This window comes from Panthera pardus, unplaced genomic scaffold (assembly GCF_024362965.1).
Source record: "Panthera pardus isolate Hobbes unplaced genomic scaffold, ASM2436296v1 HiC_scaffold_6, whole genome shotgun sequence".
Lineage (NCBI taxonomy): Eukaryota > Metazoa > Chordata > Mammalia > Carnivora > Felidae > Panthera > Panthera pardus.
This window is the reverse complement of record NW_026526991.1, coordinates 58,630,547-58,655,354: the sequence shown is the minus strand read 5'-3', so window position 1 is coordinate 58,655,354 and position 24,808 is coordinate 58,630,547. Positions and strand designations below refer to the sequence as shown.

General features: G+C 45.4%; 2 protein-coding genes across 11 annotated transcripts in view; one reads left to right on the top strand and one right to left on the bottom strand.

Annotated features, from left to right (window-relative positions):
* RBMS2 (RNA binding motif single stranded interacting protein 2) overlaps window positions 1-16,534 on the top strand; it is a 71,710-nt gene extending 55,176 nt beyond the window's left edge. For 3 of the 4 annotated variants that reach the window (XM_019454809.2, XM_019454810.2, XM_019454808.2), the window contains 9 exons: window positions 1,459-1,538; window positions 1,674-1,783; window positions 2,119-2,165; window positions 2,335-2,428; window positions 8,948-9,025; window positions 9,314-9,424; window positions 10,012-10,092; window positions 10,495-10,580; window positions 11,338-16,534. In XM_019454809.2, coding sequence (XP_019310354.2) covers window positions 1,459-1,538; window positions 1,674-1,783; window positions 2,119-2,165; window positions 2,335-2,428; window positions 8,948-9,025; window positions 9,314-9,424; window positions 10,012-10,092; window positions 10,495-10,575 — 682 coding nt within the window. In that variant the 3' untranslated portion in view covers window positions 10,576-10,580; window positions 11,338-16,534. Of the gene's footprint in view, window positions 1-1,458; window positions 1,539-1,673; window positions 1,784-2,118; window positions 2,166-2,334; window positions 2,429-8,947; window positions 9,026-9,313; window positions 9,425-10,011; window positions 10,093-10,454; window positions 10,459-10,494; window positions 10,581-10,962; window positions 10,985-11,337 lie in introns of all 4 variants that reach the window. The other variant, XM_053895454.1, reaches the window with a different exon arrangement.
* A 395-nt stretch (window positions 16,535-16,929) lies between these two features.
* Window positions 16,930-24,808, bottom strand: part of BAZ2A (bromodomain adjacent to zinc finger domain 2A) — a 34,548-nt gene continuing 26,669 nt past the window's right edge. For 6 of the 7 annotated variants that reach the window (XM_019454799.2, XM_019454801.2, XM_019454802.2 and 3 more), the window contains 14 exons: window positions 24,689-24,763; window positions 24,293-24,473; window positions 24,125-24,184; window positions 23,788-23,932; window positions 22,586-23,244; window positions 22,207-22,429; window positions 21,962-22,117; window positions 21,703-21,854; window positions 21,252-21,541; window positions 21,021-21,153; window positions 20,783-20,929; window positions 20,172-20,398; window positions 19,908-20,051; window positions 16,930-19,805 (listed from right to left, as the gene is read on the bottom strand). In XM_019454799.2, the coding sequence (XP_019310344.2) occupies window positions 19,640-19,805; window positions 19,908-20,051; window positions 20,172-20,398; window positions 20,783-20,929; window positions 21,021-21,153; window positions 21,252-21,541; window positions 21,703-21,854; window positions 21,962-22,117; window positions 22,207-22,429; window positions 22,586-23,244; window positions 23,788-23,932; window positions 24,125-24,184; window positions 24,293-24,473; window positions 24,689-24,763 (2,758 nt within the window). In that variant the 3' untranslated portion in view covers window positions 16,930-19,639. The remainder of the gene's footprint in view (window positions 19,806-19,907; window positions 20,052-20,171; window positions 20,399-20,782; window positions 20,930-21,020; window positions 21,154-21,251; window positions 21,542-21,702; window positions 21,855-21,961; window positions 22,118-22,206; window positions 22,430-22,585; window positions 23,245-23,787; window positions 23,933-24,124; window positions 24,185-24,292; window positions 24,474-24,688; window positions 24,764-24,808) is intronic. The other variant, XM_019454805.2, reaches the window with a different exon arrangement.

Below are 24,808 nucleotides of genomic sequence, written 5' to 3'. Positions count from 1 at the left end.
ATCCCTAAAGCAGAAATGAGGAATAGGTCCAGTGGGTTTTTGTGCAGGTCCTAACTCACAGAACTTTGGGTAGTAAACTGGTGCTGGAACCTAGATTTTCTAGTTTCTTACTTGTCGTCTTTCCCCAATAAGACAGTTTAACTCAGTAGTTCCCAACATTGTTTCTGTCACTATAGACCATGAACTCTGTCTTCCCTTTCCTCTTACAGTTTTATAAAATCTTAATATTATTAGGAGCTAATTAGACTACAAAAGCAAAAAATAAACATTAGCAAGTTCTTAGCTTATACAGTTTTATTGGCGTGAAGTTAGGAATTTTGTAATAAAAACTAATGGTGACATGGGGTACCTGGCTGGCTCAGTGGGTAGAGCATGTGATTCTTGATCTCAGGGTCATGAGTTCAAGCCCCACACTGGGCATAGAGCTTATTTAAAAAAAAAAAAAAAAAAAAGGCAGGGGAGCCTGGGTGGTTCAGTTGGTTAAGTGTTCTACTCTTGATTTTGGATAAGGTCATGATCTCACAGTTTGTGAGATTGAGCCCCATGTTGGGCTCTGTCTGACAACGTGGAGCCTGCTTGGAATGCCCTCTCTCCCTCTCTCTTTGTCCCTCGTTCAGTTGTATTGTGTATACTCTCTCTCTCTCAAATAAATATTAAAAAATTTTTTAAATAAAAAAATCTGGGTGTCTGGGTGGGTCATTTGGTTAGGTGTCCAGATGTCGGCTCAGGTCATGATCTCATGGTTTATGAGTTTGAGCCTCACATTGGGCTCGCTGCCGTCAGCACAGAGACCGCTTGGGATCCTTTGTCCGCCCCCCTCTCTATGCTCTTCCCCTGCTCACACTTGTTCTCTGTCTCTCAAAAATATACATAAAAAAAAAAGTTATTCCTAAGAAATAAATAAGTAATAAAATAAAATAAATAATGGTGACAGCCACTATTTATTCTATTCTTGTTTGTGAACCACACCTAATAGTGGGCCTATCCATCAGTAACTTCTTTGGGATATTCATAGCATGAGGGTCTTCATTTTTCCTTTTAGGAGCCCTATACGAACCAGTTGAGGGAGCTTTTAGACCCTGGGGTTGCCACAGGGTGCCTGGGTGGCTCAGTTGGTTAAGCACCTGACTTCGGCTCAGGTCACAATCTCACAGCTCTTGAGTTTGAGCCCTGTGTCGGGCTCTGTGCAGAGCCTAGAGCCTGCTTTGAATTCTGTGTCTCCCTGTCTGTCTGCCTCTTCCCTGCTTGTGCTCTTTCTCTCTCTCAAAAAATAAACATTTAAAAAAAAGATGCGGTTGCCTCTTCAAGATACCTTGAATTTGTGTGGAGAAAACTGTGTTTCTAGAGTCATAATTTTTAGAGCATTTGTGGGGCTGGGAACTTAGAGCTTTCTCTTTGAATGTAGGGGGAGCACAGATCCTGGAGAAGCTAGAGCCTAACCCCTCTTGTGCTCCTTAGGATGGAGTCCACAGAGAAGTGTGAAGCCATCATCACCCACTTTAATGGAAAATATATTAAGACACCTGCTGGAGTACCAGGTGAGGCATCTGGGAATCAGGCTGAGAGAGTCACAGATTGTTACTTCCAGGGAAGATTCTGGAGGCATTTTGCATGAGTGTGAATGGACTAAGTGAGGTAGGACTCAGCTGCCTGTTTGCTTGCTTTCTTGGCAGCCCCTTCTGATCCCTTGCTTTGCAAATTTGCTGATGGTGGTCCAAAGAAACGACAGAACCAAGGAAAATATGTGCAAAATGGACGGGCCTGGCCAAGGAATGGAGATGTGGTAAGAGGACCTCTGAGGAGACAGGAGTACTAAGGTTATTAAAGTGGAATGGAAATTACCATGGCCTGATTTCTGTGAGTTTAGTGGCAAGCTTGAGAGCTATAGCATGTAACTGAGAGATGGCTGGCTGCTTAACATGATCTTCAGTGTGGGTCTTGAGCAGGATTTTGCAGCCTGCACAACCAGAAAAACTCCAGAACAGCAGTAATGGGACCAGTCCAGACTTTGCTCTAATCTGTTGCATCAAACACATCCTAGTCTTGACATTCTGGGCTTCCTCCTGTTACCACCCAAGGGCTCACAATATGATTGATCACTGTGTTCTTCCTTTATAGGGTGGTATGGCTTTGACCTATGATCCCACCACAGCTCTTCAGAATGGGTAAGGGTGTTTGCTATCATTGGGCTACCTGAAAATGACAACAGCCTGTCCTGGTACTGGGATGTTTCATCTTGATTTTTAAACAGCAGTTAGTGGGAAGTGGCTGTGTCTGTTAATGGGGCCCTTGTGGTTTCCTGTGACTCCTTACTGATGAGGTTCCTTCTTCCAGGTTTTACCCAGCTCCTTATAACATCACCCCCAGCAGGATGCTTGCTCAGTCTGCACTCTCCCCATATCTTCCATCTCCTGTGTCTTCATATCAGGTGTGTTCATGCCCAAAAAAGGGTGTGGTGGTTTTCCGTTATCACTGTGCTTTAGGTAAAGGAATATAAGGCTGGAAACTACTTATTTTTTGGTGTTTCCTTTATGTATATTGCTCACAAATCATTTTACTTGAAAGCATAACATGTGATCACATTACATATATATAGACTGTTATGGTAGCATCCTCTTACTCTCTGTCTACCACCCCATAAGTAAACCCATATTAATTTCCTATTCCATATATTTCAAAAAATTCCATATTTTTCTTCATGTGGTATACACATATGTATACAGTTTTGGAAGTCATCGTTTAATGTGTATACAGTTTTGGAAGTCATCGTTTATTTTACAGAAATCTGGCCATATTAAATATATTTTTATACTTCTCTCCTCTCACTTAACAGTATCTTAAACCAGTGATTCTCAAAAGTGTGGTCCCTAGACCAGTAGAATCACCTGAGAATTTTAAAAAAACATAAATTCCTGGGTTCCACCCCATATCTGCTGAATTAGAAACTCTGGGGATGAGTCCCAGCAATCTGTCACCATACAAAGTTATTATAGTAGTATCGACTGTATTCCCTATGCTGTACTTTTCATATCTGTGACTCACTTCATACCTGGTAGTATGTAGCTCATAATCCCTTCCACCTATTTCGTCCATCTTCACCCCACCCCTCCACCCCCCTGGAAAGCTAAATTTTTAACAAGCTCTACATGTGATTCTAATGTAGTTAATGTTGAGGTTCTTTATTTTAATTATTTCTTTTTTTAAATAGTTGCATTATATTTCATGCTGCAGATATACCAGAATTCTTCAACTCTATCTTGGTGAAGGGTATTCACTTGGATTTCAGAGTTTTTGTGGTACAATTAACACTCCAATCCATGTATTATTCAACCTAGCAGGCACATTCCTTGGACTCTAGCTCCCAGAAATAAAACCACTCATAAGTAAAGACCCCTATGGCTACATCCTTAAGTTTGAGTACTTTTATTTCTGGGGACTAGAGTCCAAGGAGCATGATTGCTAGGTTGAATAATATATGGACTTTCAGGGTTCTTTTTGTTTTTAATACGTATTTTTAAAGTTTATTTATTTTGAGAGAGAGGAAGAGAGCGCATGTGCATGTGAGCAGAAGAGGGACAGAGAAAGGGAGAGACAGAATCCCAAGCAGGCTCTGCACTGTCAGCACAGGAGCCGAACACAGTTGGGGGGTGGGGGTAGATACAGTCTTAGGAAAAGTGGGATCATGCATGCCTTGAACTGCAACCAAAGGTCTGGCGCTTGACGACTGAGCCCCCCAGGCGCCCTTGGACATTCAGTTTTATAGATGTTGCCAGATTGCTTTCCATAAAGGCTTTCCAAATTGCTTTCCATAATGTTTCAGTTCACATTATGAGAGTGAACTGAAACAATGTATGGGAGTGCCCATTTCCCTCCAGCCATAAGTGACATTGCTCTTTTTAAGTTTTTCCTGTTTTGATAGGTGTGAAGTGCATTGTTGCTTTAAATTTTTTTTTTATGTTTATTTTTGAGACCGAAATGGAACATGAGTCGGGGAGGGGCAGAGAGAGAGGGAGACACAGAATCTGAACAGGCTCCAGGCACAGAGCCTGACATGGGGTTCAAACCCACCAACTGTTAGATCATGACCTGAGCTGAAGTCAGAAGGGATGCTTAACCGACTGAGTCACCCAGGCACCCCTGCATTGTTATTTAATTTGCACTTCCCTGACTATAGCTGAGTTTAAGCTTTTTTGTTGTTGTTGTTGTTTTTTTTTGCATTTATCATATTTTGATTTGCTCTTCTCTGATTGCTCTTCATATGCTTGGCCCATTTTTTTGTTTGGTTATTCCTTTCCCATCAACTTATAAAAAACTTATTTGTATATTATTTAAGTATTAATCCTCTGGTTATCTTTCTTACAAATATTTTTTTCCAAATTTATTTTTTGTCCATTGACTTTGTGTTGTGGTCCTCAGTCTTGAACTGTAAATCTGAATCACTTGGAGAGCTTATCAAACCTAAATTACTGGGCACCACACAAAGAATTTCCAATTCAATACATCTAGGGTAGGAGGCAAGAATTTTTTTTTAATTATTATTTTTTTAAATGTTTTATTTGGGAGAGAGAGAGCATGAGTGGGGGAAGGGCAAAGAGAGAGGGAGACACAGAATCCAAAGCAGACTCCAGGCTCCGAGCTGTCAGCACAGAGCTCAATGCGGGGCTCAAACTCATGAACCATTATGACCTAAGCTGAAGTTGGACGCTTAACCAACTGAGCCACCCAGGTGCCCCCTCCAAGATTTATTTTGGTTGTTTTACATTTAAATATGTAATCATCAGGAAGTTATTTTTTTAATATATATATTTTAAAGTTTATTTTGTGAGAGAGAGTGTGAGCAGGGGAAGGGCAGAGAGAGAGGGAGAGAGAGAATCCCAAGAAGGCTCTGTGCTGACAGTGCAGGGCTTGAATTCATAAACTGTGAGATCATGACCTGAGCCGAAATCAAGAGAGTTGGACGCTTAACCAACTGAGCCACCCAGGCGCCCCCAGGAATTTATTTTTGTATATGGTAGCAGATAGGGATTTTTTTTTAATGTTTATTTTTGAGAGAGAGTGCGTGTATGCCCACGTGAGCTGGGGAGGGGCAGAGAGCAAAGGAGAGAGAGAATCCTAAGCAGGCTCTGAGTTGTCAGTGCAGAGCTCAGACTCATGGGGCTTGATCTCATGAACCATGAGATCATGACCTGAGCCAAAATCAGGAGTTGTTGCTTAATTGACTGAGCCACCCAGGTACCCCTAAAGATTTTATAAGTAATCTCTGCATTCAACACAGGGGCTCAACCTTACAACCCTGAGATCAAGAGTCACACAGTCCACTGACTGGGCCGGCCAGGTACCCCACCAGATAGGGATTTTACGGAATTCTTTCAGAACGTTAGCGAGTTGTCCTAGCACCAGATTATTATATCATCATATTTGAATTAATGTATTATTAACATGGTGAATTAAATTAAAAATTAATGGTGGGGCCCCTGGGTGGCTCAGTCAGTTAAGCATCTGACTGCAGCTCAGGTCATGATCTCACAGTTTGCAAGCCCTGCATCAGGCTTTGTGCTGACAGCTCGGAGCCTGGAGCCTGCTTCAGATTCTGTGTCTCCCTCTCTCTCTCCCTCCCCCACTTACACTCTGTCTCTCTCTAAAAAATAAAACATTAAAAAAATTTTTTTTATTAAAAATGGTGACTTAAATTGTCACCTTTGTCATATAATAAATATTGGGGTTTGTTTCTGTATCCTTTATCCTCTTTCAGTGCTCATTGTGTCTGTTCTTACTCCAGTGATGCGTTGACTTGATCACAGTGGCTTTCATAATATGGTCCAATATAAGACAAACCTGTTCCAAATTTTTCAGTCTTTTTGCTATTTTTGGCATTTACTCTTCTGTGTAAAGTTTATGATTGATCATTTTATCTAATTTTTGGAAAACTGATAATTTTTTTTTTAATTTTTTTTAACGTTTATTTATTTTTGAGACACAGAGCATGAACAGGTGAGGGGCAGAGAGAGAGGGAGACACAGAATCTGAAACAGGCTCCAGGCTCTGAGCTGTCAACACAGAGCCCGACGCGGGGCTCGAACTCACAGACTGTGAAATCATGACCTGAGCCGAAGTCGGACGCTTAACCGACCAAGCCACCCAGGCGCCCCGGAAAACTGATAATTTTAATTAGAATTACATTAAATTGATTAGTTTAAGAGAACTGACTTTTTTTTTTTTTTTTTTTTTGAGAATTGACTTTTTAAAAAGTATTCCCTCCACCCAAGATTTGGTATTTCTTTTCATGTTTTTAAATCTCTTTTTATGTCCGTCAACAAGGTTTTCGTGTTGTTTACATAGGTCTTATACTTTTCTTGTTGAATATATTCCTAAGTGTTCCATAGTTTTTATAAGCATTTCTAGATACTTCTGGATACACTGAAGAAAAGCTATTGGTTTATGTTCATCTATCTTGTATGCAGCTACCATGCTAAATACTACTACTAGCATTTTTTTTTTACTGAGTCTTTTAAGTTTTCTAGGTATACAGTTATATCATCAGTGCAAAATCATAGCTTTCTCTTTCTTTCCAATTTTATGCCATTGTGTTCTTATCTAATTGTAACCTGTTTGACCCTACTGTAAACTACTATTTTCATAAGTGCAGGGGTTTTAATATTTCTTTGTTTAGGTTAATGTTAACAGCTAGGTTTTGGTAATAGCTTTCAATATATGTATGTAGTTTCTAGTCTCTATTTCACTTTTTGGTGTTTTTTTGTTTGTTTTTAATAAATTGCTGCTGGATTTTATCAAATGCCTTTTCAGCATCTCATACTATGGCTTTCTCCTTCAGTTTTGACTTTTCTTTATAGAGTATCTGATGTTGAACAATCCTTATATTTATGGGGTAAACCTACTTGTTTATTGTGATGCATTTCTAGTTTCTCATTGCTAATTTTTTTCCATTTTAAAATTGAGATATACTTCATATGCCATAAAGTTCACCCACTTAAATCAAAACCACACTCAGATATCACCTCACGCCAGTCAGAGTGGCTAAAATGAACAAATCAGGAGACTATAGATGCTGGCGAGGATGTGGAGAAACGGGAACCCTCTTGCACTCTTGGTGGGAATGCAAACTGGTGCAGCCATTCTGGAAAACAGTGTGGAGGTTCCTCAAAAAATTAAAAATAGACCTACCTATGACCCAGCAATAGCACTGCTAGGAATTTACCCAAGGGATACAGGAGTACTGATGCATAGGGGCACTTGTACCCCAATGTTTAGAGCAGCACTCTCAACAATAGCCAAATTATGGAAAGAGCCTAAATGTCCATCAACTGACGAATGGATAAAGAAATTGTGGTTTTTATACACAATGGAATACTGCGTGGCAATGAGAAAGAATGAAATGTGGCCTTTTGTAGCAACGTGGATGGAACTGGAGAGTGTTAAGTGAAATAAGTCATACAGAGAAAGACAGATACCATATGTTTTCACTCATATGTGGATCCTGAGAAACTTAACAGAAGTCTATGGGGGAGGGGAAGAAAAAAAAAAGAGGTTAGAGAGGGAGAGAGCCAAAGCATAAGAGACTCTTAAAAACTGAGAACAAACTGAGGGTTGATGGGGGGTGGGAAGGAGGGGAGGGTGGGTGATGGGTATCGAGGAGGGCACCTTTTGGGATGAGCACTGGGTGTTGTATGGAAACCAATTTGACAATAAATTTCATATTTAAGACAATTTAAAAAAATAAAAATAAATTCACCCACTTAAAGTAGACAAGTCTGTAATTTCTAGCATATTTTGCAAAGTTATGCAAGTATCACCACTGTCTAATTCCAGAATATTTTTATCACCTCAGAAAGAGACTCTGTACCCATTAGTAGTCACTGCCCATTCTCCCTCACCCCCACCCCCTGGCAACCACTAATATACTTTCTATGGGTATAGATTTGTCGACTCTGGATACTTCATATAATTGGAAGCATACAGGGCTCTTGGGTGGCTGGGTCGGTTGAGCCTCCGACTTTGGCTTGGATCATGATCTCACAGTTTATGGGTCCGAGCCCCATGCCGGGTTCTGTGTTGACAGCTCAGAGCCTGGAGCCTGCTTCGGCTTCTGTGTCTCCCTCTCTGCCCCTCTCCACTCGTGCTCTGTCTCTTTCTCTCAAAAATAAAACATTAAAAAATTTTTAAAAAATAAATGGAAGCATACAGTATATGTCTTTTGTGTCAAGCTTCTTTCACTTAGCATGCTCTCAAGGTTTAACGTGTTGTAGCATATAGTGGTACTTGGTTCTTTTTTATGACTGAATCAGTCACATTCCTTTGTGGGACTATACCACATTTTGCTATTCACTTATCAGTTGATGTCTCTTTGAGTTGTTTCTGCCTTTTGGGTATTGTGAATAATACTGCTTTGAACGTTTGTGTACAATTATTGTGTCAACACATGTTTTAGTTTCTCTTGGGTATATACCTCCAAGTGAACTTGCCGGGTTACATAGGAACTCTGTGTTTAATTTTTTGAGCAGTTGCCAAACTGTTTTCCAAAGCTGCTGTACCATTTTACATTCCTGCCCGCAGTATATGACACTTGTTATCCTCTCCCTTTAAATACAGCCATCCTAGTGCGTATGAAGTTGTATCTCATCGTGGTTTTGATTTGCATTTCCCTAGTGACGAATGATGTTGAACCTCTTTCATGTGCTTATTGGCCATTTGTGAATCTTCTTAGAGAAGTATCTATTCCTATCCTTTGCCCATTTTTAAATTGGGTTATTTGTTGACATGTAAGAGTTGCTAATATATTTTATAAAGAGTTTATTCTTAATGTTTCTATGTTGTGAGGGGGCATTCCAACTTTTTTGGGGTTTTGCTGAAACCAAACTATCAGATCACTGGGAGAAACAGTGGTTTCTAGGCAGTTAATGTGTTTGTCTGTTTATTTTGTTTGCATTAGAGAGTAACTCAGACATCTCCTGTACAAGTACCTAACCCATCTTGGATGCACCACCAGTCATACCTCATGCAGCCTTCAGTGAGTGTTCATAAGTGGGCAGAAGCCAAAGAGGCAATTTGATGTAAAGAAAAACAATGGGAAAAACAATGTAAAGAAAAACAATGTGGGTGTGAGTTCTGGCTTAGAACAAACTCAGAGTTTGTTATTCCAAGACAAGGACTCCTCCACACCAATGAGCAGAGCTCCCGTTTCTGTTGTACAGCTGGGTTACTACTCACGTGTTGTTTCCCAGGAATTTTAAATGTCTGCCTTCAGTGGTCCTGATAGATGTGAATCACTAACCCTGTCCTTTGGTGCTGCCTGTAGGGTTCAGTTCTGACACCAGGGATGGATCACCCCATTTCTCTCCAGCCTGCCTCCATGATGGGACCTATTACCCAGCAGTTGGGCCACCTCTCCCTCAGCAGTACAGGCACGGTAAAGCAGGACATTTCTGATTTTCAACTCATACTGAGCAAGGGGTCCCTGTGTCATACTCTTCAGCATAAATACTTGTGAGTGAGGGCGGCGGTTACTTCGGCATCAGTGAAGGCACACTCAGACGAGGAGAGAAACAGAATACGGCCGTTCTGTTCCCCAGTTCACTCCTTTTAACTGATTCCTACTTGGAAAACTAAACAAATAGTGCTTCTGTCTTCATAGCAGTTTATCCAGGAGCTCACACACATGTCCTTAGAAATCCTTACGAAAATCATAGAAAGAAGAATGCATGAAGCTCTTGAAGTTTCTCGTAGGTCGGCTGCATTCTGGCTTGCACAGGAGAGCTTCAAGGCTGTGTGATGAGCAAAAGCAGAAGGCAGGAAAGATCAGGAAAGGAAGGCATGGAGGTGGATGTCTCTCTAAGCCAGTGCATTTTAGAACCACCTGAAGTGCTCTTGAAAAAGACAATTAGATTAGACTCTCTGGGGATGGAACATAGGCATCAGTGGTTTTTAAAGCTTCCCAGGGACTTTAAATGTAGCCAAAGAGCCCATCTCTGAGCCTGTTGCTGGTTTTCACTCTAGTACATGCCGACGGCTGCTGCTATGCAAGGAGCGTACATCTCCCAGTACACGCCTGTGCCGCCGTCTAGTGTCTCAGCTGAGGTAAGAGCTTTCTCGTCTCTTTGGATTGAGGATAGGACAACAAACAGGCAGACTTTCACCTGATCAAGATCTCCCTCTAACAGTGATGCTGGTTCTGTGTTCCCAGTCAGCTGGTAGGTATGTGAGTGAATGTAGGAAATAAGGACTTCGTCTGTGTCCTTGAATGAGGCCCTTCCTCACATTGGACAGACAGTGGTTAATGCTGCTCGTACTGAGTAGTGTCTTGGGAAGAAGACAGAGTGCTCTAATCGTTGAGGAGGTGATGCTGTGTGCGCATGTGTGTGTGTGCTCTCACGGGTGTGCAGAAGGGGGTGGGTCTGGGTGGGTTCTAGTTAGGCTACTTTAGTGGGAAGTCACCAAAGGCATGTGTAAGGTGACCCTCCTACCTTGGCTGTGGTGCAGGAGAGTGGCGGCCAGCAAAATCAGGTGACGGTGGATGCTCCCTCAGATCATGGGGTCTACTCTTTCCAGTTCAACAAGTAACAGCGGTAAGAACCATAGGTTCTCATGTCTGTCATCCTCCTCCCTCCCCTCTCTGGCTTCTGCCTCCTTTAGGATCCCCCTCCCCGTCTGTGCTGAGTACAGGCCTACCTCTTTTTTGTGTGTTTTACTTTATTGAGCTTTGCAGATATTACATCTTTTTTTTTTTTTTTACAAATTGAAGTTTTATGGCAACCTTGCTTTGAGCAAGTCTGTCAGCACCATTTTTCCAACAGCATTTACTCACTTCGTGTCTCTGTGTCACATTTTGGTAATTCCAAAATATTTCAAATTTTTTATACATTTGTTATGGTGATCTGTGATCAGTAATTATGACTTTCTGAAAGTTCAGGTGATGGTTAGCATTTTTAGCGATAAAAGTACTTTGAGGGGCGCCTGGGTGGCGCAGTCGGTTAAGCGTCCGACTTCAGCCAGGTCACGATCTCGCGGTCCGTGAGTTCGAGCCCCGCGTCAGGCTCTGGGCTGATGGCTCGGAGCCTGGAGCCTGTTTCCGATTCTGTGTCTCCCTCTCTCTCTGCCCCTCCCCCGTTCATGCTCTGTCTCTCTCTGTCCCAAAAATAAATAAAAAACGTTGAAAAAAAAAAAAAAAAGTACTTTGAAATTTAGGTATGCTTATTTTTTTTAGGCATAATGCTATTGCACACCTAATAGACTACAGTATAATGTAAACATAGTTTCTGTATGTGCTGGGAAACCAAAAATTTCATTTGAACTTGCTTTATTGCGATACTTGCTTTATTGCAGTGGTCTGGAACCGAACTGCAATCTCTCTAAGGCATGCCTGTGCAAACGAATTCTCGGCAATGCTGATGCTCCCAGACTCCAGAGGGCCAACCAGGAATACAGACCATCTGTGGGGTCCTGCTAACGACTAACATGCGGTCATCGTTTTTCACTGGCGGGGCCCTGGAAAGAGAAATCTACGCACTCCCTGCCCTCTGCTTATTCCTCCATTCCTGATGGAGCCTGGGGGAGCCGTCACTTTTTGTGTGTGCTTCAGCCAAGGAGATCAAAAGAACTGTTTTTCTTTTTTTTGCAAAGAAAGTTTTCTATTTTGTTTTCAACTGCAATATACTCTTTCCATATCCCAAAGAGACAGTGCCTGGAGCTTCTTCTCATCTTTACGCAAAACAGTGTTTGATGTGTTGGGCTTCTCTGGGGAGGCTTTAAAAATTTTTGTCATTTCTTTTTTTAAAAAAAGAAAAAAGGTGTGAAAGAAAGAAAGATGCAGAAGTCCTACTGTGGACCCTCACACAGATTTTAGTTATGGGCTTATTTTGGTGTGTGTAGAAGAATATACAGACTTCAGAAGTTTCATTTTATAAAGTCTTAGTTCATACATCCTGTCTTTTCTTCACACATTTTATGCCTTCTTTCTCTCATCCAGACTGTTCTTTTTCTCTTTTCATACAGCAGAGCCTGCCCACTTTGCCTTTTTACAGTTTTTAATTTTGTGAATTTCTTTTTTGAATGAAATTTTGTGTGGACTTTTTAGAGGCCTGGGCAAGGGACAAGGTAGAACACTAAGCAGGCAGTGGAAGCAGCTTGTCCTCCCTCTGCCTTGCTGCACCCTCACGACCTTGGAAGAAAGACCAGACTTTGCCTTCAGGAAAGAGAGATGTGATGCAGGCTTGTTAAAGAGACAGTCCCACAGTCTTTGGAAGCCATCCTTGAGCCAAATTTGGACGAAGACTAGGTCTTTCCTGGAAAGCTCCAAAAGGGTGGACTTTCTGACTTCTGACTGATTCTTCAGATCACTGAGATCAACACCGTGTGAGGAAGTGTCTCTTCTCCAGCGACAGGTTTACAGGAATACCAGCTTTCCTGTTTTCCTGAAGGATCTTCTTTTTTGCCCGGGGTCTCTGTCCTGTCTTCCTATCACACATTGCTGTACTCAGATGAGCCTTTGCAACTGTGACCTTGTTGAATCGACTTGGGCTTTTTCCCCACTGTGGAAGATCATCTGCTTCATCTAGACCAGTAGTTCTGGTCTAGATGAAAAAACCAAGAAGGTGGTTTTGTCCCCTAGAGGCCACTTGGAAATCTCTGGAAATCTCTTGCCTGGGGCTGGGGGCTGTGTGCTCTTGGCATCCAGTGGCCAGAGACCAAGGGTGCTGCTAAAATATCTTACAGTGCACAGGACGGCCCCAGCTCCCCCAGCAAAGAATTATTTGGCTCCAAATGTTGGTAGTGCCAAGGTTGAGAAACCTCATTGTGGACAGTGTTGTACTGCCTCCTGTAACAGAGGACTTGGTAAGTTCCCACCCTAACCCTGGCTACACAGTGTCCTTTGACACTCAGCGTAACTAGTTGAGAGGGACGGAACTAGGGCCCTTGAATTTTCCCCAGGCTTTGACCTCGGACACCTCTGCATGCAGTGAGAGCTGCCCTCGAGAGGCACGTGCACACACACGTTCAGCGGGATCCAGGTATGGGGACCGCTCTGTGTTGTGCGCTGTGCAGGGTGAGAAGGACAAAGCTCTCTGTAACTGTCCGGGGCAACCTGCTCTACCCTCGTGTGTGTTTGGATCCCTTTTCCAGGGAACCGGAATATCAACAATAAATTTCCTTCTTGTGGAAGGACTACAGGGAGCTAGGACAGAAAAGGGCAATAAATCCCATCTCATTACTTCCAAGGTTGGAATCCTTTAAAATCTATATTTTGCTCTTTAACTCCATCTCCTTTGCGAGCCCGGACTCTGTGACATGGAGACAGAGAGGAGAAGGCCTTCGCGCATCCCCTCGAAGTAAGATCCTGTGACTGTCCTCTCCCAGCCACTACCTTGCGCACCATGAGTTGTGCTCCCCTTCACTGCAAGGTCAGGTGCTTTTCACCAGTCCATGAGACAGAAAGCCAAGCCGAATGATAGAGAATGGAGAGATGGATGGGTGTTTGGTAGGCTGGCTGTTGGGAGAGCAAAGGGATGATGCGGAGGGAAAAGAAGCTGTGGTGTCAGTTCTTGTACAAAGAGTTTGGACCCAGCTTCCCCACCCCACCCCTCCCCCTGTCCCAGAAGTGAGTCTTTGTGCTCTCTGCCCCTCGACTGCCCTTTTGTACAGCCCTGCAGGCAGGGGAGGTGGACGGCTTGGGTCATGTATAAAATGTAAAGGACATAATTGCCACTATTAATTTTCTCATAAGTAAGTCCCACCTCAGGAAGGGCTTATCCCTTGTAAAACAGCCCCAAACCCAGTAACTTTCTAGAAGGGTTTGGCCGACTGGGCAAGTAGCTCTTGTTTCTGAGTCTCCAAGTATGCCATAGATTTCTTATAAGTGGACTTGAAGAGGAAAAAAGAAATCCACAATCCTGTTCATTTAATTGATAATTTGGAGGCGCCTTGCTATACCCAGGAGCTTTAGTGCAGCAGGGGCGTTTCAGGTATGGAAACTGTTGTTCATGCAACTGTTGCCTCTCCTCCGCCCTCCCAGACTTTTTTTTTTTTAACTTAAAAAAAATTTTTTCCCCAGAACTCTTGATAGTATTTTCTGTGTTGTTGTTGTTTTTTAATGTTTAAAGGGCCAGGGTTGTGCTTGTTTTAAATCATGAAGTTACCTTTTGTGTATTCGATTCATGTGAATCTACATAATGGGTTCTGTTGAGTGTTTCTGGTTTGGGCAGGTTGGAGCATGGGAAGTGGTGGGAGCCTGAAGTTATTTTTGTAGTAGTTAATGGCACTGTGGAATTTTAGTGTTTGGGTTATGCTCCTGTTTTCCCCCTAGTTGTTAGTTCATTTCTAACAGTCAGTTGCTAACATGGGTGAGTGATCGGAGAAAGGGGAGAATGAGGGATGCTTTTTCTCTCATGAAATAGCCTGTTAGTGGCAGCAGTGGCAGGGGACTTGTAGGAGGGCCTTCAAGCTCACAGCCTCGGGCCGGGCTAAAGTCTTTAAACACTGTGCCTAGTATTTTCCGAATTGTCTTCACAAGAGCCAAGATCATACTGTCTGCATGTCACATCTCACCCCCACTCATTACAGATGCTTGTAACATTCTGAAAATATTTTGTGCTTTTCTGTTTTTGGTCAAATAGAATACATCAGAGTCCCTTCTGATGATATAATCCTTTTACTAGGCTCAGAGCCTGCCTGTCCTATCTCACATCAGTGTTCCTACTGTTCCTTTCACCCTCTGGGGTGATATTCAAACCCTAGGCTGATTAGACTTTTTGGAGGAGGGTGTGGGTAGAGGGTACAGAAGATGTGGGAATGATGATAGGGAGAGATGTTATTTTTTAAGACTGTTTTAAACCAAAGAGTTTGGAGAGCTGCCCAGACTAGGAAGCCTGGTGGCTCTGAAGAGGCAACAGCCATTGTCAGTAATAGATAGGCAGGGGTGGAGGACATTACGTTCGTCGAGGGTGAAGACTAGACGTGCTGCTCTACCAACCATTCCTGGGTTGGGCCACCTCAGCCTAGCTCCATTCCTCTTCCTTTCTTAACCTGGTCGGTGAGTTCATTCACCCCCTTGATGCCTGCAGTGCTCATTCCTTGCTGCTTCAGTGTCCTCCTTAAGTATGGGTTGCCAGTTTGCACCACATAGGTGCTTGAGAGGCCCAGCTGGGATGGGATGTTGCGGGGATCGTGGATGATTTAGTCTCTTTTTTTTGGAGGGGTGGGAGGTGGGGGGTGGAATTTCCTCCCTGCTCTGTTGTGCACATGCTCCACCTTCTGGGAGAGCAGGAGAACTGCACTCATGAAGGGCGACGGAGTTTCTTAACCAGTAGTTAAGAAACTTGGGTCAATGATCAGGTCTCAACTTGTCCCCAGGCCCTGTTAAACTAGCTTCAGAGAAGAAGGTGGGGGTTGTGAAGCTCGTGTGTAAGGGCTAGGTGTTCAACTTGTGCCTGGCCACACCGATTCCTCTTTAAACCAATTACTCCGTTTTGGTGCTTAGCTACATTTTAGGTCCTTCCAGGCATTAGCAGAGCCCTATTTACTCAGCTTTTGTTAACCACTTTCTTTTGTAAGGAGGGTCTTCCTTCAGCCACTAAGGCCAGCCTGTGAGTTGTGTCACCCTTCTGATCTTTGCTGACCTTGCCAGGGGTGCTCCCCACACGGCTGCAGTCATGACAGGTGCCCTCTTGCCCATTACCATTGCTCTTTCTCCCTGCCACATCCACTCCATGTACCAGAACTTCCTTGTCCTTGTTACACATCTACCTCACAATTTCACAGTTAAACAAGGGCATAGGCACCTGGTTTACCTCTGTACTCTGTCCTTACCTTCATGAGCTGGAGGCTAGAAAGGGTTCATGATCCAATGCAATAATTTCTATTTCTGAAATGTCTCCTTTGGGATTTTTAGCTCATTAATCACCCTGGAATAGTGTGCACTCTTCAGTTAGATCTCATTGTGATAGGCTCGAGGAGCGGGGACAGGCCATGTAATGACTGCCTAGGATGTTAATTAATGCTTGGGAGCCACTGCCAGAACCACCACCATTGGTGCACATCTCAGAACTTGAGGATTGAGGGAGTTGACCAGTGTGGCTGCTGTATAGCCAAGAAGGGTTAACAAGTATCAAAAAGGGAATTTGATTTTTATGGTGCTGGAAGCTGGTGTTCCTGTACCTTGTATCTTTAGAGGGTTCACCAAAATAAAACTTCCAGACTGGAGGGTGGGGAGATTTCCCAGCCTGAGTAAAGGTCCTCACTCCATTATGGTGTCCCTATCCCATTTTTTTGTGAGTGGTGCTTTCTAGCATGCCCTCGTCATCTTGGACAGGAGAAGTTTAATTTATACTCAAATACATTTTGTACATTTTTTCCTTTATCCGGAAGCTTCTAGTTGTATACTCTTTTCGTGTCTATGCCAGTGCCACCTACCTTTTAGCTTATTCTTCCTTTTTGACCCTTGGTATTTTCATGTTCCTTCCCTACAATTTGGTAGAGCTTCATTTTGTCTTTCAACTTTTGTTTTGAAATAAAACACAAAAGTCTACCTCCTGGTGTTTTATCCATTGGGGGGGAAGTTGGGAGGTTGGTGATGGGCCCGTATCTGCTACTGTGGGAACACAAGTGGCAGCTTAGGAAGCCAAGGCGGCATCTCACAAGGTGGGCACTAGGCACTCTGAATCCCACTTTGCTCCAGCACCTTGGCCAGGAGCACGAAGAATCTGTTCCATCCACGTAAGCAGAAATCCTACTCTCAATGATGCCTCTTGTACAGCAAAGGCCAAGCTTGGAGGTTTGGGGCTACACCTTGGAAGTTTAGGGGCATATTGCTCCCCTGCCTGCTGTCTCCTATACAAGTCATACCCTAACACCCAGTCTTTCCCTTAGGCAAGTGTGAGAACCTATGCTGAAGGGAAGATAAATACACAAGAGTCTTTTGAATCTCTATCAAATGTGGTTTTTATTTCAACTGACAAGCACTTTTCTACAGCTGCACTTGTGGAACATCACATGGCAAAAACAGGAGTTTTTTCTCTAGACCTTTTTTTTTCTTTTTTAAACCTTATTAAAAATGAGATTGGTCCTAAAAATATAGAAAGAAATAAATTTAAATTCACAAAAAACTGTACATTATCAAAAAGTCACTAAAACACCACATTTGGTTATATAAAAAGTCAAGTCCCTTTTGTTGTAAAAGGAACATGGAAACTTGTTGGTGTCGATGGTGTGGTTTCTTCCTGTTACCAGACTGATAGAGGGGAGGGGAAACAAAGGGGCAGGGGGTGGGTTTTATTATTTTTTTTTTTTACCTGCCTTCCCTACCGAATACTCTTATTTGACAAGAAGAGAAAAATCCACCTAGCTCAAGGGGCAGTGAAGATGAGGGAAAGAAACATGAGAAATGGCCCCTTTGATCATGCCCTACCCCACCCCCCTTAAAGCCCCCACTTCTTCAAACTGAGGCTAGGACTCCACCCCACCTTAAGAGTGCCTGGTCCCTAGGGAAAGAGATGGAGCTGGGAGAGGAATACAAAACAGGAACATGGAGATTTCACTCCCCCGTCCACCTCGCCTCCAACAATAGAAATTAATCTAGTACATTTTACACCAGGGGAAAACTGCCATGGGGAGAAAGAAGAGCCCCCAACTATAACAGTTCCAAACGTTTGACTAACACAAACTTTGTTACAGCGCAGTTATTTAGATAAAATATAAATATTTATGCATAATATAAAGTCAATTCAAATATTCTTCAATCCACCTCTTAAAAGCAAAAAAAAAAAAAAAAAAAAAAAAAAAACCAACAAAAAAACATAAAATTAAAAGTTTTGAGGTTTATCTGACAGAAAAGGCGACTTTAGAAATAGGCCATGGGGGAGGTGGGGGGCATAAAGGAATAAGAAAGGGGCTGCCCCAGGACCTCCCCACACTGCCCCCCACCCCCTTCAGTGGCTGTCCAGTGCTGCCAGAAGGACAAGGAATGCTCCACCTTGCCTGGCACGCCCTCCCCCACCAATGAAACATTTCTTGGTCACCTGGGCTCTCTGCTTGGGCCGCCAGCAGCCGCCTCCCCAGTGCAAGTACCCGTAATCTCTGATGGGAGGGGCTCTGCTGAGCAGGAGAGCAGGGGGTGGGGGCCCATGGCTGTGGCTGGGAGTTAGCAGCTTTCCTCTCACAAGCTGGGGCTTAACCTGGGCATAGTCACATGTAGGGCAGCGGTGGGCCCAGAGCCCTCTTCCCTACTCTCTTGTGCTCTGGGGTCTCTGCTGCTGGGAAAGGGGCCCCGGGTATGAAGTAGGTAAGGGAAGAAAAGCACAACTAAACCCACAGAAGCTCATGGGATTAGGAGAAGATCCAGTTCTACCCCTCTCCCTACAGAAGCTTAAGACTCCAAGCTACTGAAAGGAGAGGAAGTTCCTGCTGAAAGATTGCACAGTTTGAAGAGGCTGGAACAGAAATGCCTGGGAGAGGAGACACAGCCTTATACCCAGAAAAACTGCTCCTGTGGTTTCCCAAGGACAAAAATGCGATGGTTTGAAACACTAGGGAAGGTGGAAATAAAAACAGATACTTAGGGAACCTGGATGCCATCAAACAACACAGGGCACAATCACAGCATCCTCCCACCCTCCCCCCTTCTCCCACTCCCTCACACACACCACACATACCCACAGACAGACACACACACACACACACCTCTCTCTGAGGCCAGCTGATTGCTACCTGGCCTCCATCTTGGGAGTGCGCCCAAACTCAGCAGTAGTTGTCCCTGAGGAGTTCCCAAGAGGGAGGTTTGGGTAAGAGGTGGGGAAGGAGGCTGGAAGGCCCAGGGTCCAGGGTGTCTCCCTGCCCTCTCCCCAGCTACTGAGTTTCAAAAAAGGCTAGAAACTCAGCACATGAGGAGTATCCAACATTATAAATGGGATAGCTATTGGCAGGAAGATGAGGACAGAGAGAAAGGGACCTCTGAACTTCTTTTTCCTTTGAAGGGAAAAAAGATTTGGGGGAAGAGAGAGGGGGAGAGGAACCCGTACACGATAGTTTTACATTATTGGATGAGAGAAAATCTGAAAGTAGGGAAAAGGAAAAATTGAGAAAGTGAGAAGCAGGGGAGGGACTGAACATGGAAGCAGCATGTTCAGGGCCCGGTGTCCGGCTCGACACACTTGGGAGTTAAGTCCACTTTACTGGCCGTCACTGCGGGTCCACACACAGTACAGAGTGTTTCTCGGTTTCACACATTCACTAGAACTATTGCTATTGTTAAACAGCCCCAGAATGCTGGGGCACGTACAGGGAAGGAGAAGAAGCTGGGAAGAGGAAGCAGGGACTTCTTTCCTCCTCCTCATTTTAAATTAGGAAATAAAACAGAAAGGAAAAATTATTTCTTTCTTTCTTTTTTTGGCTTTCAGTCCAGAAGGACCTCATCTCTGCCCCTCTTATTTGAGGGGCAAGAGGAGGAAAGGGAGAAAGGGGTGTAGGTAGGGATAAGAGGATGTAGGGCGCTGCCAAGGGTGGGGTCAAAAATCAGGATTAGATCTCTGACTCGAGTCTGGACCCAGGGCAGCATCAGCAGGTAAGAATGGCAGGGTATTTTTTTGTTTGGAGGGCAGGGGGAGATGCCACCAGGTGACTCCCCACCTCCCGTGCCTCACAGATTGGCCTGTTTTCCCTGATAAAACTCCTCCCAGCGGCTCTCGAAGAAGCGGCGCATGATGTGCCCAGCCTTGCCCACTTCAGAGTCATCCTCATTGAAGGTCTGGCAGTTGTCAAAGACCAGGAGTGCGTCTGCCGCGAACTCCTCCGAGCTGGTGTACCTGGGCAGGATGGAGGCAGAGCTGTGAGTAGGGGTGGGGGGTGGGGGGAGGAAGAGTTACAGCAGCGACACACAGCCAGGGGAGGTGCTGATGTCTACCTACCCTCCCCGGAGCAGTCGCTCCCGCATGGTGGAAAAATCCATAGGGTTTTTGATGATGCGCCGGTACCCGCTCACCAAACGTGGGTTCACGGGCTCCAGGAAAGGCCAAGCTGCGTCATGGGACTCCATCTCCATCAAGATAATCCTGTCATTTCATTAAAGGGACAGAGAAGGCTGCATCACAGGAAGCACATACCCTGACCCCTCTTAGCCCTTTACTGAGGCAAAGGTAGAGCCAGAAGTCCCCAGAATTCATTCAACTCACTCGCAAAATGTGAGATCACTGTGGTGGTTCCGCATGGAGAGTCGCCGCCGCTTGGAGGGGGACAGCCCTTCTTCTGAGTACCGGGGCGCCGCTGGGCTTTCTCGACCCCTTGACAGTACCCGGCGTCGGCGGCCATCCCCCTCTGGGAAGTTCAGCTCATAACTACTTTTCCGCTTCTGGCCTCGTTTTGGGAAACCAGGCTTCTGAGTGAATCCTCCCTCTACCTGCTGAGGATGGGAAAAGGTGAGATGAGTAACAGCTGGACGAGTACTCGCTTACCCTCCAGTTCATTACAATCCCTGCTTGTCTAAGTGTGATTGAGGCTTCGAAATACTTCCACACATGTGCATCTATTCATGTAAGCCAATAAAGGAGGTAAAAGGAAAAAGTATAATCATGAGGAAAGCAAGTGAGGCTATAGAATTTAAGTGACTTTTCCAAAGAAGGACCAGAAAGAACCCAGGTCTCCCAGCACCCAGCCTGGAGCTCTTTCCAAGGAGAGACTGTGGCATGGTAAGAAGTGGTTATCTGTAGGACTAGTAACAAATGGGGTGAGAAAGAAAACCTCTGACTTCTGCTTAGAAGTGGGAATGAGAAAGCAGAAGCCTTACCTGGGCCAAACATACTGCACAGAACCAATCTCCTTCTGGGACAGCCTCCATCTTGGGCCGATGGCAGTAAATGTGGCAGCCGCGGTCACACCCATCACAAAGCAGAAGAAACTCATCATTGTCACCCTTCCGGCAGACGAGACAGGTCTAGACCCAGGATATGAAGAGGCGAGGTGAGCCCTCAAGCCTCTGCCTGCTAGTGACCCCACCCACCCGGCTGGCTGTCCCAGCTTCTTACCACTTTGTTGACGGACTTCTCCCAGGCAATCGACCTCTCCAGCTGGCCCAGGCACAAGCACACCTGGGCTGCACTCCTGCACCGCTCAAGTGTCTGTCGCCATGCTCGAATGCGAGGGGTGATCTCATATGATCTGGGGGGAGAAGGTGGCGATCTTTGGATGAGGAGCAGGACCCATTAAACTTACCCCTTCTCCCCCAAGACTGAGAATGGGCGAGAGGGATCACTCACATCTCTGTAGTGGTGCACTGGGGGGCACTACTGGGCGTGCTGAGCAAGGCCTTCTCTAGCACCACCTCATGAGCTGGCCAGAGGGGCTCCCGTAGATACCGCCGCTCCACATTCTGCTCCAGGGCAGCCAGCCGCATCACAGCCAGGTCCAGAGGGTTGGTAGTTTTACGCTGGGGTGCCAGTCCTTCCCTACCTCGACCTCTCCAGGTGATATCCTCCTGAGAGTCAGGTAGATGCTCACAGTAGGACAAGTCTTCACGAGTAGAGTCTGGGCTGGGACAGGTCCAGCCCTGCAGGTGGGAGAGAGGAACAAAACTCATTGTAAATAAGCATAGAAAAAAAGCATCATAAGAGGTCACTTGTGAAGTGAGGACCCAAGGTTTTTCCTAACAGAGTCCAAGAGATGAACACCTCCCCCTCAACTTCCTAGCCGGTGCCAGCCCCAGTGTACCCGAATCTGCAGATCAGACAGGATAACCCGCTGTTCCAGCTCCTCTACCCACTGAAGCACAGCCAGGTCTGTTTCATAGGTCTTCTCTTTGGGGCACCAGCTCATAATCCCTTCTTGAAAGGCAGGTAGCTGACTGGGCTCAAAGATGGGGTCTGAGAACACAGAAGACAGAGGGAAAGGCCCATCAATCAGGCTCTTGTCCAGAGCAGCAGCTCAACATTTACTCTTGGCTCTTCAGCTTTGGGTCAAAGTATCTTACCAGTTGAAGGTCGTAGGCAGACTTCCTGTAAGAAGTCCCTGTGCTTGTTTAGGTGTTTGTGAAGTGCCTTTTCTCGGATGCCTCGGGGGTGCAGGGCCTTGAGCATGGCATCCAGTGTCTCAGGATCTTGGATGCACCACCAGCCAGAGCACATCTCTGTGAAGATTTTACGTGTGGGGGTGGGGAGTGGGGAACTAGCTATGAATTCCATGGCCTCTATCTGATGCCACCCCAAGGGTACTCACCTGCGGGGACGGGCTGGGCAGTCAGCTGGGTTAGATAACGCTGCTCTATCTGTTTGAAGAACTTACTGGGGGGTCTCCCTCTCCGTTTTGGCTGTCCTAGCCCTGTGAGACTCTGTGGTGTTCCCCCAGGGTCTCCTGCTCGCCTCTTAGCGGCCATCCCAGGTAAAGGGGTAGAAGAGAGCTGCACTGGAGAACAGGGGTTGGCAGCACTGGGTCTACTCATCTGTGAGATGAAACGTAAGGAGATGAGGGTATTTTAGTGTTTAGAGGAACCTAATGGCCCTACCCCTTGCCCCGGCTTCAGCAACAGCCCGCACGCAAGCAGTGGAGCCTGTAGCAAGATGAAGTCAATTGCATACCACTAATTCTGGCCACTTACTGGCTTGGAGGAGGCAGGTTGCTGAGGGGAGAGTGTAGGCTGGTCCTCAGAAACTGCAGGGGGTGGTGTAGGGGCAGCATTGCAAGGCATCTGGGCTGAGAAGTTAAACCAGGGAGCTTGAGAATCGGGGATGGATTCTGCCTCATCAGGCTCTGGCTCCTCCAAGGGCTGTGTTGGGGTTGGGTCCAGTTTTCCAGGGCTGCTGTCAGGTGTGAGGACTGAGCTGCTCAGTAGGGAGCCATGGCTCTGAGTCTGGCTCAGCCAAGACAGGAAAGCTGACTGGCTGAGGTCATGCTGGCTCTGACCCAAGGACAAGGGGGAGCCTTCTGGCTCTAGGAACCCATTTTGGGATTGGGGATGGAGCTGAAGCTGGGGTTGGGGCTGAGCATGAGCCTGAAGCTGAGGATGGGGCTGAATTTCACGCTGAAGCTGGGCATCAGGCTGTTCTGAACCCTGACCCCTAACAGGGGATTTAAGGTGCCTAGGTTGCATAGACCCAGGCTTAGTTTTCCGAGGTCGGCCTCGGGCCCGGGCAGGAGTACTGGCAGAGGTGCTGGAGCCAGCTAACTCCTTCTTCAGAGAGAAGGGGGCTGGGCTGGGGGCTGGATGGGCTGCCACTTTTAAGGAGTCAGTTTCCTGCTTTATCACATCCTCAGGAACTGTAAAGAGAAAGTGAAGAGCTTAAGACATACACTGATATATAAGGAGAAGGAAAGAGTGAATAATACTGGATATACATTTTATTTTTCTCTCGGACTTAATCCCCCTGCCCTGCCCCCTCCTCGGCTTGAGATTCAGTTGGGAACAAGTTGTTATGCCAATAAACAAAGTATCTGGGAAAGAAACACTATTCTCAAGTAATCATCAGAAGTAGCATAATCATAAGCTAACATTCATTAAGAACCAGACAGATGTAAAACGCTATCCTAAGAACTAACTCATTCTAATCCTCTCAATCACCCTATGAAGTACACATACTATTATTATCTCCGCTTTATAAATGAAGAAACTGAAGCATATAGCTAGCTGGTAAATGGCAGAGCAAGTAGGTAGGAAGTCTTACTCCAGAGCCTGTTCTTTTAACCACTATACTACACTGATTTTCATAAAATGAAAAAAGCCCAAAAAGACTAGATAGAAGAAAGGGAACTGGTTAACTTTGGTTAGATAGGACTCAATTCAGGCTCCCATGAAATACCTACCTAAGCTCTCCTCTGTTCCTTCCACAAAGATACCAGCCAAATAGGGCAAGACCCAATAGCGGCGTCTGTAGCGGTCCTGACCCAAGGAGACTGCCCGAAGCATCTGGGATGAATGAAGCAGCTTTTTTCGAAAGAAGAGCTGACGCTGGGTAGGCAGCGGAAAAAGAAGATGAATAAAAAACACATTTCCAAAGAGTAACTCTGTCCGATACATGGGAAAAGGGCAATGGCTCTCAGCTTCCCTATAAAATTGATACCATCTGGGACCCCACTCATAAGGTGATCAAATCTCTTGCAGCCCACATCTCCAGCTCCTGGGAGGTTAGGAGCACAATACCTTGCTGAGTTTTTCTATTTGGCGCTCTAGCTCTGGGATGCTTGATGCTGTGGCATCAACCTGAAAAAGAAACAAATGGACAATGAGAGAAAGGGAATTATTAGAATCAAGAAAGAGAAAAAAAAATCGGTTTTCTAACTCCCACTGTCCTCAATGTGTGGCTAGTACCTCTCCATCTCTTCGACCCCTACGGCCATGGATAGTCGCCACAGTCTCTTCCTCTTCCTCTTCCTCCATGCCACTGGTCTCCTCCATGATTCGAGAACTGCGCCTCCGCCCCAGGCCCTCCTCTGGCCCTTGCATCTCTACCTCCGGTCGCCCAGTTCGCTTGGCCAGAGCAGTTTTCAGTCTTGAAACAGATTAAAGGAAGCTGTGGTGAGGAACTTGAGACTGCCACAAAAGGAACACCTGGAATCTAAGCCATCCTGAGCCCTGGGGTAAGATCCCGGCCCCAGGGGAGAGGATATGCGCAGCATCGAGTTCCAGGCAAAAGGAAGTCTTGGCTATGCTTCACCCTTTTCCCCTTCTCTCCTCTCTGGGCTCCATCCTCTGTCCTGTGCCTACCTCCGGAGCCGGCCTTCAACAATCCACTTGTTTTTCCTGTAGCTGGACATACTCTCCAGAGTCTTGTCAATCTCACTGGAGGAGAACAGGGAATGAGATTTTGAGGTAGAAGTGGTAACA